Genomic DNA, 13,144 nt, shown 5'->3' on the forward strand with positions numbered 1-13,144 from the left:
AGCGCGGAGAAACCATGAAAGAGACTAGCACTGGTATGTCATTGGTCAATTCTCCAATCTTTTGTAAACGCCGCCATATTTTGATTTTCAAAAATCAAAATAGACAAAAACAGTTCAAATATTCGTCGTTCTTTTCTGAACAATCGAGTCTGGTTATTATTACATTAATCGCTTTTAAAATCGACCACTTCCTCTAATGGCTTCTCCTGTTGAGTTAGATATGGAAAACAGGCAATTAAAAGCCCAAATTCATGATCTGAAGCTGGAGCTTGAAGATAAAGAAAGTCAAATGGCACTATCAGGGAAGCTAGGGAATGAGCTTTTGCAAAGTAATAACGAGCTAAATCGTCATCTTGAAGAGATACAAGAATCGCACCTGCAACAGATGGAGGTATAGTAACTTGTGCTGGATGGATAATTTTAATTAAAGAATTTCTAATCGACTTCAATTAATATAATGTTGACCACACTAGGAATTGAACCACTGACCTTTTGTGTACTAGTCTTATCTTTTTCCAACTGAGCTACTAGGTCAAGTCGTCAAGACAGCCCATGTACACAAATAATTTGAATCTAGGTTTTGGAATCTAGGAATCTAATTTTACACATGCAACCAGGGCACTTGTAGATATCTGTTTTCCCTCTATATGGTAGGAGTTGCGTCAAGAGAACTATTGCCTTCGTATGAAGATTGACCAAGAAAAACTAGCACAAAAAAATTTTTCAAATGAGATGGAATTAGTGAAAGAAAAACTAGAGAGAAATACACAACAAGAGCTTGCTCGTCAAGAAAACATCCATGAAAAGAAAATTAATGAACTTCAGGCTGAGATTGAGTCTATTCATTTGGAACTTGAGAAAATTTCTCTCATCAATGAACAATTACATACAAAGGTTTCTAAACAAGAGGAAATGTTGGCTGAGGCACACAGGTATTCAAAACAGCTGCAAGGAATGGGTGCTTTGGAAACACAACTGGAAGATATGAAGGAGGAGTGTGCATTGATGAGATTGAAGAAAGAAGAAATGAAGATTATTTTAGATGATGTGAATGCAGAGAAAGAACAACTGCTGTTTGATAGGCAAAATTTAATGCAGAAAAATGAGATATTAAAGGAAAATCTGGAGGAAACGTCAGGTCAAGGCAAGACATGGTTTGATGCCTTGCAGGTAAAGAAATTATTTGCAGGCCAGATTCCCTTTTCAAACAGCAGATCATCAGCATGTATTTTTTTTCAATTGTGGTATCATCAACAATTTTTAGTTGAGCAGTATTGTTTCTTGTTTTTCGTTTCACAGAACTCTCGTCAAGAACTGTCCGAACTTCAACTAGAGAATTCAGCTTTAAAAGCTGAAGCTTTAAATAGATCACATAAAGACAAAGGCAATTCTTTATTTGGTGAGGTAAGTCAGCTTAACAAACAGCACTGAGTTACACAGTGATTAACTATGCAACTTGATATTTTAGTTTTGTAGTGGTGTAATGAACTGGGATATTTTTCATTGTGCATTTTTAGCTTACACCAAGTTATACATAGGTAGATGGGGGCACTTTAACTATATTACTCTTACTTTCACACTGAGAAGACCTCAAACATATGTAATATTGGTTTACATATAACTGTTTCTAAAGGTGGAAGATAGAAGATTGGAACTTGAACAACAGCACACAGCACTTAGTGCGAAATATGAATCTCTGTCAACCACACATCATATTATGAAGAAGCAACTTATTGAACTAAAGGTAAAGTGAACTGTAATTTGTGTTGTTTTGTTACATAGAAATATTAGTATTTATGTATGTTGTCAACTAAATTTTTCTGCCAAAGACTCGAATTTTGCCCATGCTCACGATGGCAGGCAATCAGGCTGACAGTTTGAAGATGAGAAGACTTGAAGCTGCTCTTATTCAGAGTAAAAGTGAAATTCAAAATTTGTATGTTAAGATTGAGGAGTTGGAAAAGGAAAAGGTATGGTGATCATAGCTAGGTGCAAGGAAAAACAGAAGTTGCATGTAGAGTAGAACATAACTTTCTTGCAGTGGAGTGAAGTTCAATTTGTTCATTGCCATGCACGCAAATTCGACCGCAACTTTTTTGGTATTTTTTACTGTCTGGTCCTAAGAGAGGATGAAAGTGGCTTTGTTTTAGCTATGTCAGATCAAGATTCACATTTTCATATATATTATTCAGGATGGACAAGGAATGAACTCAAGACTGGAAAGATTCCATGATGTGTTTACCGACTTCAAAGATAAGAAAGACTACGTTGTGTACCTTCAGGACGAAATTAAAAACCTTAAGTATGTTTGCTTACTTTAAACTTTTACTATAATCACTCTGCTGGCTGGGTGGCTGGAAGTGAGTTATGCACCTTAGGCACCTTAAAGAAAGCACTTTGTAGCGGTCCTCTTAGCGAGCGCTTTTCACGCAGTTACTACATTTGGAATTGCACGCACAATGTTTAGCGTTTTCTCTTCATTGTATTTTGCAGCGTGGCGATTGAGAATTTGAAATCCAAGAATGCAGTTGCGATGATGAAACTGACCGGCGAAACAGACAAAAGACGGCAAGTGGAATCACAGCTTCATGCTTCTGAGGTTGACAAAGAAAAACTCAAATTGGAACGTGTGCGATTGCAGATCAAAATGGACGAACTGAAATTGAAATTTCAACAAGGTAAGTATGGAAGAAGCCTATAGCCAGATTACCAGGCCAAATGACCTTTAGGAGTGAAAAGTCACATACCAATTCAATCCAATTGAGCTAATCATTAATTCTCACTGTCAGTACTGTCATTCTATTTTTGGAGGAATAATATATTTGAAAAGAAATTAAATATTGCATGGGTGAACTCAATATATATATAGAACATGAATTATTTCTTCCGACAAAAAGTTTCATTACATTAACGCCACTTGGCTTAGTTCACAGTCAGCACTCTAGTGTCCGCAGTTATCAAACTAGACACGTCATAGCCGACCGTTTTTAGCTTCTGGTTTTTTTCATTCCCCAGCTGGAAATATAGTAGATTCACAGGTGGAGGGATCGAAGAAAAATGAAAATTCCAAACCCTCGCTTTGGAAAGATGCGAGTTTATTTGCGAAAGCAGAAAATGTAAAGACAAATACGAATGCTAACGATAAAACATTACGACCGTCGAATACAACCGCCGTTACAAAACCTCCAACACTTGCGAAGAACCCAACCCAAATGAAATCACCACAAATCATTGCATGTAAATCCCAGCAAATTCTATCGACAAAGAAATCAAAGCCAGTTGGCATGGTCTCACCCAGGGTTCCGGGTCGTAAGCAAGACAAAACACAACAAACACCTACAGCTGACGCAGTGTCGACACCAGCTAATGATGTTAACAGAGAAATTCAAGGTACTCCAGGACCCCGTGAAAACTCAGAGACAGAGAACGAATCAACGTCAAGACAAAATAATCAAGTAAGCTCATTTTTGCAATGTTTTGGGCAGAAAGGTACATCTCCGTATAGTATTCTCTTCTGTTTTTCCTTGCGTATCCATGCATCTATGAACTCACTACAAAACACTGAAATTTCATGGATATTCTTTTATAGAATGTAAGAACAGTGAAACCTCGTCGTGTCATTCATGTAAGGAAAGACGCGGCAAAAAACGAATGCCAACAGCAATAAAACGCCGGAGTCATTTGAAAGAAAATTGAAGATGAAAAATTAACATATATCGGCGAAGTACATATATTAGTGGCACATTGCAGGATCGTGGTAATAAAAGTATACTAGAATGATGTCACAGCTACCATTAATACACTTTAGTACATGGTACTTTTCAAGTCGTGTCCCGTTTAGTTGATGTTCAACAAAAATATACTGCTGGGTATTGATTAGAAATATGAATATATTGACTGTAGTACACAGAAAACATTTCTGTTTATATATATTAAATTATGTTCATAATAAAAATTAAGAACAAAAAATAAGTTTAAAGTTTAATAGAAGAGTGAAAGTAGAATGAGAAAAAAACTTTTACAGCTGATATCGATTGTCATACTAAACCACGAGTTCGCGATTTACAGTTTTTACGTTTTTCAAAAAATAGTTGTTTTGTTGTGTTTATTAAAATGGAATGTTTTGTGCCCTGTTTTATTTCTTTCATTTTTCCATCGTGCGCGTATTGGCAGATTGAATTTCATGTAATGTTTCATCAGGAGTGTTATGTATAGAACTGTGGAAATTTAGTTCCTATACTGCCATTTAGGTTTTAAAAAGTATTTTACAATATGAAATTCATATTAATCCAAATTTAAATATGTGCAATCCCATTGCATATAGGTATTAGAAGTAGTTAGTCAAGATTCTGTGCTTGGCAACGTTCGTGTGAAAAATCACGACATGTTCCATTCGGCGCCAACAGGCGTACTTCGAGCACTGAAAAATTTCACAAATACCCTTTTAATCGCGCATCCTTCGTCCACATTGTAAAAATATGTAATAGCAGAAGAAGCCCTTGTAAAATGCTTGGTTTGGGTTGGCAATTTTGTCCAACCATTCTCATGTTTAAGACTATTGTTTGATATACCTGAGTGTTCTCCTCACCTGTTTGTCTCTGTTGTTGCAAGTTCAGTGTAAAGTTCCGCTTGATTTCCTGATGCCGCTGAACGTCCTTCAAATTCTTCGTGTCTCGAGGCGGCAATGGCGTCCATTCTACTGCACCACATACTTAGTAAGGACGCCTTAGATCCTCCTAAAGTTGGAGCAAACGTGTCAATTGATGTGAATAAAAGTCAAAACCATAAGACCAGCAGAACCATCCAACATGCATGTCTTTGTTACGAGGTAGTTTCAGATCTAAAACTACAATTTTGAAGGATAAAGAGTAGAACAATATATCCTAGCCTATCTTAGACATTTATCTTACCTGTTTTATATGACAACTGAGGAAGAGATCCAGTTGATTTCTTTGCAGGTGTACTATCTACAGGTGGTGTTGTCTGGGCTCGTTTGTAAAAATGATCGTTGTTTTTATCTCCACTCAAAAAGTCGGATCTCTCTCGTTCCGACATGTTACGATAACTAAATAACAAATTGAATGTATATTTTACAAATATTTTCAAATAGAAACTTCTGATCTCATGACTAGCAAATCCAGTACCAGACAGTGAAAACGGAACCTATAATATACTGTATAAGCATCACCTGTCCAATTCCTTCCATGCCTGACTAATTCTGGACACTTCATCGTCTAAAAAAATTGGAATCTTACAGTTTGCTGCATCAGTACCATTTCAATAAATATTCAAACAAAAACAATATCGTGTTTGACAAAAAAGAAAACTGCCACCGGTCCATCTCATACATGTTTTGGGAATCGGATCTTCAATGTATCCCAGTTATACAAATATATTATACATACATTATACAACACTCACTTTCGTTCTGAATCGACATTGAATCATTGGAATTTTCTTCGTCATTCTCCGGATCACCACCAAGAATATAATTATAAACTCTCGCATGCATTTTAGATGTTGTGCTTGTAATCTTAAGAAACGTGTCCATTTCCGCCCACAATTGTTGATATTGTTCAGCACTAGAGAACATAAATAAATAAGTTCCCAAAAACGCTTCTTTCCATCTTATAAGGATGTAGGACGTGGCCTTCCCGATAAGAGTTGTTCTATGAAGGGTTGCATACGTTGCATGTTAGGTCGAGATTAAACATGAAATGCATTGGCCACAAAAATGCCTCGATATTCGCTTTAGTGATGGTAACCAAAGTTCCACTCTTAATATTTCATAACGAAATGCTGGCAATATTATAACGGTCTTTGTTTTTTGATCTATTATTATTTATGAAAAAATTTTAACCGTTTCGGCCCTTTGCCTCGAGTGAATCCCACAGAGCTAACAGGAAGTGGCTCATTTCGACTCTCCATAGCTTGTAGTCGATTAATCACCTTCAAGAAAATTTAGTATAATAGTAGCACTGTATCATTATAAAATAAACGCATTTGCTCAATGACATACTGTGAAAATACAAATAGGACTGACGTTGTATATGTTGTAAATGAAGAGCGATTATAATGCAATATCTACCCTCGTGCAATCATTGACATCTTCTTCCGTTAAATGTTCTTTGAATATGATCGTTATTAGTGGTTCTAAATGCTAGATAGAAATAAAAACCCAACAATCATTAATTTCATCATAAAAAAACGATGGGTTCTACTCTTATTTTTAATCCGGTGACTTTACAAATGATGTATTTTGTCGGTATACTAAAAGACAGCAAGATTTAGTTTGACCATTCTTTCTGTGTCTTTTGAAGTCGCAATAATTAAAGTAACCAAACTTCAAACGATATATATACCTGGTCCTCCAGTCATGCACCTTACAATTAACGAGCTTTTCTTCTTTTTATGTATATACATGGTGTTACGAATATCATAGACCAGTGCATGCACACGAGTATATTGCAAAAATAAATTACCGTTGTTAAATTGAAAAGGAGAGTATCGCTGATGACCATTGGCCACATTCTGGTACAACGTTCCAGTCGAGATGTGGCTACAAAAAAAATCACAACGTCATATTAGAGAACCTCAGATTTAGGAGGAAACGTGGATGGCTGATTAATAATGCCATTCATTGTAGGCAGGTACTGTAAAAACCACATAATTAAAATCCCAAGAGCGTGCGTTAAAGACGTCCTTCATGCATAATCTGTTTGCAACGGCGAACTGGATAAAGTCACCTCACTTGCAACACACCTGCTAATATAGTTACGCAATACTGTATATACTACAGCAGTATGTAGAGCCTGCCGTAACATTATTTTCTTTAATTTCACCATGTCGAATTATAAAAAATATTACCATCAGCAATTTGTGAAATTTCAGAAAATATTTTGAAGATATTGAAGATGTTGTCGAATTCCGCTACCTTTTTCCAATGGTATTATTCCTTTTGGTTTTGTCCCAGTTAGAGGTGCGAGTCTGTTATTTTTCATGAACTCTCCAAAGTCCTATCGAAACAAGAGTTCGTCAATTACAATATCACTAAAGGACGAAGGCATTAAAAGGTTGTAAAACATTTAAAAAACACAAAAAAGGGCGCCAAAAGTTAGATGTACATATCAGATGAAAACTGCTGTTAAAATATCAATCTTACATTTATCCTATAATCTGTAACTCGTCCTCCACATCCCTCACTAATGGAAGGGGGTTCTTCTAAAGGACATCTGTTATTACCAAGACAATGAATGTAAAGGTCACCTGAAAAACAATAAAGACAATATTATAGACAGTGTAAATTGCTATAGCCGGCTTTAAACACGGCATGATAAATAAAACTGTACGACGACAATTGTACTCTCAACAAACTCTAACATAATCGAGACGTTCTTGCTAAGGATAAGTTTATTAATGAACTGTCGACATTCCCTTCTACAGCATGCAGGTATGTACTCAAGGAAGGTGTGACGTATATAATACAACAAGAATGATAATAGAATAGTTTGTATAGTAAACTCGACCAGGCTATACGTACCAGCATGACTGGTCAATACATGTGAAATAACTTTATTCCCAGACTTCTTAGGCTGTTCTAGAAATACATTCCTTCCTGAAATAAATGAATACACTTAACATTACCGGTACTAAAACTTAATTAAGGCTAATAGCAAACTGATAGTTTGATCATAGCGATAATTGTCCTGTTCACCGGTACAGTCAAATTAAAACACTAGATTTGCATATTAAACCACTGATCTGTATTAAACTCGGTATTACTAAATGGAGCACCAAGGCTAGCCTGCGTCACAGTCCACTCCCCGTAGTCACTACGGGGAGTAGACTGTGACACAGGCTACTTCAAGGCCTACTTAGCCTACACGATAAGTTGTAGGCAATTATCATTCTGACGAATGCAGAAGAGGGCCTATGCGCAATCTTCATTCAATTTTGTTCAGGTTGAAATTTAAAGTGCCACGTTTGAGCGTGCGATCATACGTTCACATACGCCAGGATACGAATCGTATACGACAAATGGCATAGTGTAAATGGGCCTTTACCCCTTCAGTTGCTCAGATGATTTAGACAGTGCTCTCATTTGCTAGGTATATGTCATTGATCGATAAATAGTCCGGTGAAATTATAGGTAAAAGAAAATGAATACAGTTGTCATTGTGACTCCCACTCGATATACGATACAGGTTTATTCATATCTATGGTGGGAACCCAAAGTTTGGTAATTATAAAGACGTGCGACAAACCTTGTAGGAGAAAAGTAACAAGGCAGGCTGCAGGACGGCTATTAACCTAAAATACACAGAAAACGTATCACCATCGTAATTATAATACAACATTTATTTTTTTTATTCAATTTCAGGGAGAAATAAAGTTGGCATGCTTTTCGCTGAAGCCACAAACGGAATGCGATTATTCACTGAACAAAATCTATCACAATTGATAAATCAGGGAGAAAAATTGAGACAATAATGAGTGTAATCAGAGAAAAAATACAATAGCTGGAATTACCAAATTAGCTATTGCTTTTAACTTATCGCTTTGAAATATAGCTACTGTACAATTTATGCTACAAATAAAATATTCTGTGATTCCATACCTCAGCAACTGTAAATCTATAAGCTCCAATACAATGTTGTAAATCTGAAAAACAATATTTTCAGTTGGTTTGTAATCTATATTATGTAGAAACAAACCAATACATACAGTACATGCTTATAATAAAAGTTTCGTACTTTTATAGAGTCTTGTTTACACATACATGATTCAGCATGAATGCTTCACAACATTGCTGCTAAACACAACAACTGCTAAACTCTAGTTACTGTACAATAGCTTACCCATATTATTACTTGTTTTTGGAGTTGTGCACCATTTTAATGTGACAGTGTCTTTTAAGATTTCATGTCGTTGAGAAAGTTCACATGGTCCTGATATATCCGTACAGTAAATATCTACATGTAGGAAATGAACACAATGGCACTTTGTAAGATCACAGAATTGTGTCTAGAGAAAGAGATTCAAGGGGACGATACTACATATATATGGGTGAAACTTGTCATTTTGAGGTAACTGCTAAAAGACAATCGCTTTTTTGGCACCCCTAAAACTGGCCTCCAAAGAGTAATAGGTTGCACTTCATCTTAAATAAGATTGAATAGTGAATACAGTGAGTCTGGATAATCGCTTGTTATAATAAAATTGTATACCCATTCTGTTTTTAGAATTAAAATGCACATTGCAGTAAAAGTGTATCAAGCAAAAAAATTCAGATCTTTTGAACAATATTGTAAAAACCAAGAACTTCTAAAATGAAGTTATTTTACTTACTAAACATGTCCAATTCATAATGAACATCAGCACTGTGATATAACTCTACATCATAATTTATTGGACCTCCAGCATGTTGCTCCTCCTGGTAAATAGTTGATTTAAAAAAAAAGAAAAAGGAACACCATTCCACTGCAGCTGTATTAATGCAAGTAAAACACAGCAAAAATTGTAAAAAAACATTTTAGTTAACATAATTTTGGTTTGTTGTCAAGTCAAATGGCAACCTGGTCCCAAGGGTGAAGAGCATATAGACACTAGATGAGGTTGCATGAGAGGCAAGGTAGACAAATTTCCACAAGTGCTTTTCAATTTATATGAACATACGTTTTCATAGGGATAAGGGTTGCTTTAAAGCAAAACAAATAAAATCATCTTGTAATGCACAACTTTAATTGAAATTTGTCAAAATATCACTAGAATTTTACAGGAGCAACAATGACACAGCATTTCCATAAATTGTATATCAGAATTACCTTCATTGGAATACCAGTCACAATAGTTGATTTCAAATTAAAATGCCTCTGTACTAATGAAGTCATTTTTGAGACGAGTTGTGAAGATTTCATAATCTGGACTGATACTGTTATATTTGACATTGGCTATGAAAATAATGAAAATAATAAAAACTAGGTTTGGTAAGATTTCCAGGAATAAATATGCTGCAATGGGATTGAGAATATTCAACAATAGCTAGCACATTAAAGTTGCTTATGCAGTTACTGACTTACTGTATCAAGCGCATTTGAAACTCATGTTTCTGTTTGTATGCAATAAGTGAAGAAGTTTGTGAAAGAAAATATGATGGTGTAAAAGTGCCTTAACTGTATCACCTTGAATGTCTTTTCACTGAGTTTCCCACCTTCACCACTTTGAGGAATATGAATAAACACAACATCAACATAGTGTAATGGCGGTGAACTGAAAAAGGTAAAGAAGGTTTAGAGACAAACTTCCTTTGACAGCTTGAAGGCATGGTTTTTATAACTGTACCATAATTTGTTCAACCTGTATTGCAATGCACCATTTCTGCATAGTTACCTAATTAGCCTTATTACAAAATTCCTCATACAATAGAGGTGGAGGTAAGCATTGTACTGTACAGATACCTGCTTGACTTCGCAGATTCTGAGAGAGATTTGAATGTCTTGCACAAAACACCAACAACTTCGTTCAACTCCTTATCACTATAAATTAATATATTGCCTTAATATTGCCTTTGTAATATTACATTTATGTCTTCCACATGGGAATGGGACATCTCTCCACTTTTCAATCATAAAAAGTTTCTAGATACCTGTATTTTATCATGCCTGGCATTTTATCATACCTCGCAAAGGAAGTTAGACATATAATTCTTCCTTTATTATCAGTATCATTGATAACTCGTTTCTTCTGCCCAGTATTATCCACAAAAGATCGAAGGGCCTCAATCAACCCATGGGTTACTGACAATTCATCTTCCAAATCTGGAAAGTTGTTAGATCTTAGAGCTGCAAGAGGCTTCAAAACCTGTACATAAAGTAAAATCAAATATGCAAGTATTACATACAGTCATCATACCTAATCATCAAGTAATCCTTGTTATGTAAATTGTCTCTGAGATTCAGTCAACTCAAGCAGCTTACCTGGGATACACATTGATCTTTTTCTGCCCAAGAATTAATGGAATGACTTGTTGTATCTGAAACAATCAACCTGACCTGGAAATTAGAGAATTATATTTGAGATATTATTGTGTTCTAGAACACTGATGTCACTTGAAAAAATAAGTAACTGGTCAGATCTGCATACGTACATGAAAGCATGAGAATTTGAATATTTACATGCACCTGTGTTTGAGAACAAAAATGGGAGACTTTTTCTTTAAAACTTGTGGGGACACATGCATTTAATGCAAGATTTTTACAATAAAACTTGTGGGGACACATGCATTCAATGCAAGGTTTTTTACACAGCAGTATGCATAATTTTTAGAATTATTATTGACTCTCCCTTCATGGTTTAGGCTGAAGAGAATGACATGTTATACATTACCACTATACTTTTGAAATGAAATAATATCTTACCAAATTCTGGGCAGGAAAAAGGTCATAGACAACTCTACAGTACTCAACAGACGCTTCGACCATACATGTCCATACTGTTTTATAAATCAACAAGCCATTTGCACTCGATCTTGAATTGCCTTTCGTCTTCTGACCACCCTCGAGGTCAATTGATACTTTGGAATAGGACAAGAATAGCGGTTTTCGATCTAGGATAACGGTTGTTTTTTTAAATGTACTGGAACTATTTAACGTGTTCGAGTGCATAGTGAAGAAAAAATAATGATATCCTTAAGGGAAAACCATGTTATCCTTATCCATTTTTGATTATTTGTCTTCTACAAGACTGGAAATGGAAGACTGCCATTATGGCTGCTTTGTAACCAGGTCTTATCACTGCTACGTACTTGATGTAAATGTGATGTAAGTTGTAATAGTGACAGGATAGCAACTCGATAGTAACCTGGGACGCAGGAAATCATTTTATATCTGGCATTTGCAATAATCAATGTGGTTGGGTTAACTTGGATACATATTTCAATGACAATTCAATTGTGTTCGCAGATTTCATCTACTAATCTATGCACAGTGCCACAAACCTCTGTCCACACTATATTGCTGAGACCATTTTTGTACTGTTCTCAGATGCTAGTTTTTGCCATCGCAAACTCGAGATAACTTCATTTTAAATGAGCAAAAGTTTCACTTTGATACAAAAATGATGAACGAATTTATTGGAATTTAATGGCCTTGAATTATCCATCTAGCATGCACATATTTTTGTACGCCCATTGGCCTTTTATTATAAAAAATTTATTATAAATAATTATTTGCACAATTTACACATAATACATCATGTTTGTCTAGGTGGTACTTGATTAAATCTTGGGTAACAGCCATAACGCATCCTATGTTCTTGCAAGAGATAATATACGACTTCAGGAGGATTTCTTGCAGACATCCATCGGACAAATATTTTACCCCAGTTTTTAGAGGCGCAGCCGGTAAGATAAGCTCCTATTGCAAGACCATCGTTACCACTAAAATGTGCATTTAAACAGTCTCGAACATTACTGCAAAATGGATTTCCACCTATGTAGATTACTTCGCTTTCGTTTCTGATCTCATAAACCCCAGTCAATCTGTAACTGTCTTTTACCGAGAAGCTCTGGACTGCGGGTCGCCATGGAATCTCATCAAATTGTTGACGAAGTTGGTTCATTCTTTGCATCCATATTTCACAACTCTTCACATCTGGTGCGAGAGGTGCGGTAGCATTTCTGTCCATACTAGGATCTAAGACAGAATTGAGACATGCGTATAAGTGAGCAAGACACCATTGTGTACAGCAACCTACAGGCTACCCCTCTTCTTTAAATTGTACAAACTGAACATTCAGGTAACTGCCAAACCCGTAAACAAAGCTATTATGTGCAATTTCATCTCCTGGAAGTCGATGTGGTGTGCATTGTCTGATCGCTTGGAAGCATTATTTGTTGTGATAAAGTACGATTAAAATACTGAGAAATCAACTGTAGATAAAAAAGAAAAAAAAGTTGTATCACTCACTATTTATACTTTTACTTTCTTCTACCCTTATGTGAAATTTCAATTTTTAAAATAAACCAAAATAAAGAACACTCGCTGCATTTAATCAACGATCACGTAGAAGCAGATACGTCACGTAACTGCCAATTTGATCACGTCAACAGCCGCTTTCGAACTCATGATAGTTGAGCAAGGTCAGG

The 13,144-nt window shown here is 35.7% G+C and overlaps 2 protein-coding genes across 2 annotated transcripts; one reads left to right on the plus strand and one right to left on the minus strand.

The window, feature by feature from the left end:
- Positions 1 to 99: 99 nt before the first annotated feature.
- On the plus strand, positions 100 to 3,894 carry LOC114523606 (protein Spindly-like). The gene is made up of 9 exons (XM_028544587.1): positions 100 to 391; positions 655 to 1,170; positions 1,300 to 1,404; positions 1,634 to 1,744; positions 1,830 to 1,970; positions 2,193 to 2,302; positions 2,494 to 2,678; positions 3,016 to 3,455; positions 3,590 to 3,894. Exons 1-9 carry the CDS (start codon positions 197 to 199, stop codon positions 3,665 to 3,667), a joined length of 1,881 nt encoding a protein of 626 aa, XP_028400388.1. The 5' UTR covers positions 100 to 196; the 3' UTR covers positions 3,668 to 3,894.
- Positions 3,895 to 3,992: 98 nt separating this feature from the next.
- LOC114529900 (integrator complex subunit 13-like) lies at positions 3,993 to 11,789 on the minus strand. The gene is made up of 21 exons (XM_028551474.1): positions 11,418 to 11,789; positions 10,977 to 11,051; positions 10,679 to 10,860; positions 10,458 to 10,535; positions 10,182 to 10,269; positions 9,825 to 9,950; positions 9,349 to 9,433; positions 8,859 to 8,972; positions 8,618 to 8,661; positions 8,265 to 8,310; positions 7,541 to 7,615; positions 7,163 to 7,266; positions 6,935 to 7,016; positions 6,483 to 6,559; positions 6,089 to 6,160; positions 5,861 to 5,949; positions 5,422 to 5,582; positions 5,189 to 5,234; positions 4,911 to 5,065; positions 4,589 to 4,736; positions 3,993 to 4,420 (listed from the first exon to the last, which is right to left on the minus strand). The coding sequence occupies exons 1-21, from the start codon at positions 11,661 to 11,663 to the stop codon at positions 4,378 to 4,380; spliced, it is 2,136 nt and encodes a 711-aa protein (XP_028407275.1). The 5' UTR covers positions 11,664 to 11,789; the 3' UTR covers positions 3,993 to 4,377.
- Positions 11,790 to 13,144: the final 1,355 nt, after the last annotated feature.

The sequence above is a fragment of the Dendronephthya gigantea genome, unplaced genomic scaffold (genome assembly GCF_004324835.1).
Source record: "Dendronephthya gigantea isolate DGI-Jeju-01 unplaced genomic scaffold, DenGig_1.0 000001F, whole genome shotgun sequence".
Taxonomy (NCBI): domain Eukaryota; kingdom Metazoa; phylum Cnidaria; class Anthozoa; order Malacalcyonacea; family Nephtheidae; genus Dendronephthya; species Dendronephthya gigantea.

Bases quoted from the DNA above. Each gene is read 5' to 3' on its own strand.
- LOC114523606 (XM_028544587.1), top strand. From the start codon at position 197: ATGGCTTCTCCTGTTGAGTTAGATATGGAAAACAGGCAATTAAAAGCC. The intron at 1,171-1,299 runs GTAAAGAAATTA...TTCGTTTCACAG, and splicing joins CATGGTTTGATGCCTTGCAG to AACTCTCGTCAAGAACTGTC. The intron at 3,456-3,589 runs GTAAGCTCATTT...ATTCTTTTATAG, and splicing joins CGTCAAGACAAAATAATCAA to AATGTAAGAACAGTGAAACC.
- LOC114529900 (XM_028551474.1), bottom strand. From the start codon at position 11,663: ATGCACTCGAACACGTTAAATAGTTCCAGTACATTTAAAAAAACAACC. The intron at 9,434-9,824 runs GTAATTCTGATA...ACTATTTACCAG, and splicing joins TGACTGGTATTCCAATGAAG to GAGGAGCAACATGCTGGAGG. The intron at 6,560-6,934 runs GTAGCGGAATTC...TTTTTTTTGTAG, and splicing joins AATAATACCATTGGAAAAAG to CCACATCTCGACTGGAACGT.